A 1,667-nucleotide genomic window follows, 5' to 3' on the forward strand; every position below is an offset into this window, starting at 1 on the left:
ATACACATATATATATACATATATACACATATATATATACATATATACACATATATATATACATATATACACATATATATATACATATATACACATATATATATACACATATATACACATATATATATACATATATACACATATACACATATACACATATATATATACATATATACACATATATACATATATATACATATATATACATATATATACACATATATACACATATATATATATATAGACAGATATATACGCAAATATATACATACATATATATAAATACACAAATTTATAGTTAACCTGTAACTAACCCTTAAAATTCTATTTTTTTATTTTTAAATGCATTCTTGCAAAACTAAAACAGAATTTTTGATTGACATCCAGTTTGACAGTTGTTTTTATAACCATCTCCTTTTTATTTTTTACCAGTTATGTGATGAATCATTTACTTATTCAATTTAAATAAATTCAAGAACCTAATGTACAATTTTACTGTAATATTTGTGCATCCCGTTGAAGTGGATTTAGACTGATGGGTGCAATTTTTTTATCAGGAAAATTTCCATGTAGTTATTTTTTTTCTTGTTATTTGGTACATTTGTGCAGTGATTCTCTGTCCTTACCTGGACCATCTGATCCTGAGAGAGGTGAATTGAGCTTGGGTCGCTTTGCAGTGGGGGGTCCAGCATCCAGCAGATTGTCAGCCATCCTGTTCGGTAAATATGAATGGATTGTGGTGCAGGAAATAAAAACAGTCCAAGTCGTTGGTGTTTGCTTTGTAAAGGTAGGTAACTTTTTTCAGTGTTGCGTGTGAAGGAGCAACGTTAAGTTTTTTTTTTGTCTTGAATGGCAGACAGACGAAATTGTGCCTGACCAAAATGATTTCAAAAGAAAGGCAACAGCGCCACGCTTCGCCACCGAAGATCACCCCATGATAATCCAACACCCAACACCCACATAATTATCCCCAATAATTACGTCTAAAAATTATTTCAGTTCAAGAAAAATAAATAAAAGGCATTCATAAAATAATACACACAGCGTAAGAGAATCCATTTCCCCACAGTTCGCCGAGTTGACGTATATACTGAATCATTTTTTCTCAGTCGAAACAAGCGTCCATAAAATCCACCTTTGGTTTAAATAAAAAGAAGAAAAATCGAAAAATATTTTCTATGAGGCGGATTAATTTTCTCGTCGCTGTCTCCCGTTAAATACAGCGTCTCTGGACGGAGATACGGCGAGAAGCGGCGCTGTCTAAAAGGGAAATCAAACACACAGTGGCCTTTCGAGACGATAAAAACACACGTAACCCTCACATGTTTGGATTCATTCTCAACGGAAGAACCAAGTCTTCGACTTTCTGCCAGAAAAATGCCGTTTGAGCCGGGTCTGGGTGGCTCGGAAAGGTTTGAAAATTAGTGCTCCCCAGAAATCCCGATTCTGAGCCGCGTCAAGATGGCGGCTGTTGATTCCTCCGATACAAAAAAAAAAAAAAGTTTTTTTTCTTCCCAGCTAGACTGTGGGGGGAGGAGGGGGAGCTGTGCGCTGACGCCCTGACGTAAACCTGTGTCCCACCGTGCGTCAGTGGACGTAGATGTAGTCGCCTTTAGAGGTGCAATAACATAAATTTTATGTCATAAATATAATCTAATGCATTTTAC

At 35.1% G+C, this 1,667-nt stretch overlaps 1 protein-coding gene across 1 annotated transcript in view; it reads right to left on the reverse strand.

The window, feature by feature from the left end:
• crebbpb (CREB binding protein b) overlaps positions 1-938 on the reverse strand; it is a 61,918-nt gene extending 60,980 nt beyond the window's left edge. Inside the window, exon 1 of the mRNA XM_037688988.1 lies at positions 627-938. Within this exon, the coding sequence (XP_037544916.1) occupies positions 627-711 (85 nt within the window). The 5' untranslated portion in view covers positions 712-938. The remainder of the gene's footprint in view (positions 1-626) is intronic.
• Positions 939-1,667: the final 729 nt, after the last annotated feature.

This window comes from Nematolebias whitei, chromosome 15 (genome assembly GCF_014905685.2).
Source record: "Nematolebias whitei isolate Nwh7 chromosome 15, NemWhi1, whole genome shotgun sequence".
In the NCBI taxonomy this organism is placed as follows: Eukaryota; Metazoa; Chordata; class Actinopteri; order Cyprinodontiformes; family Rivulidae; genus Nematolebias; species Nematolebias whitei.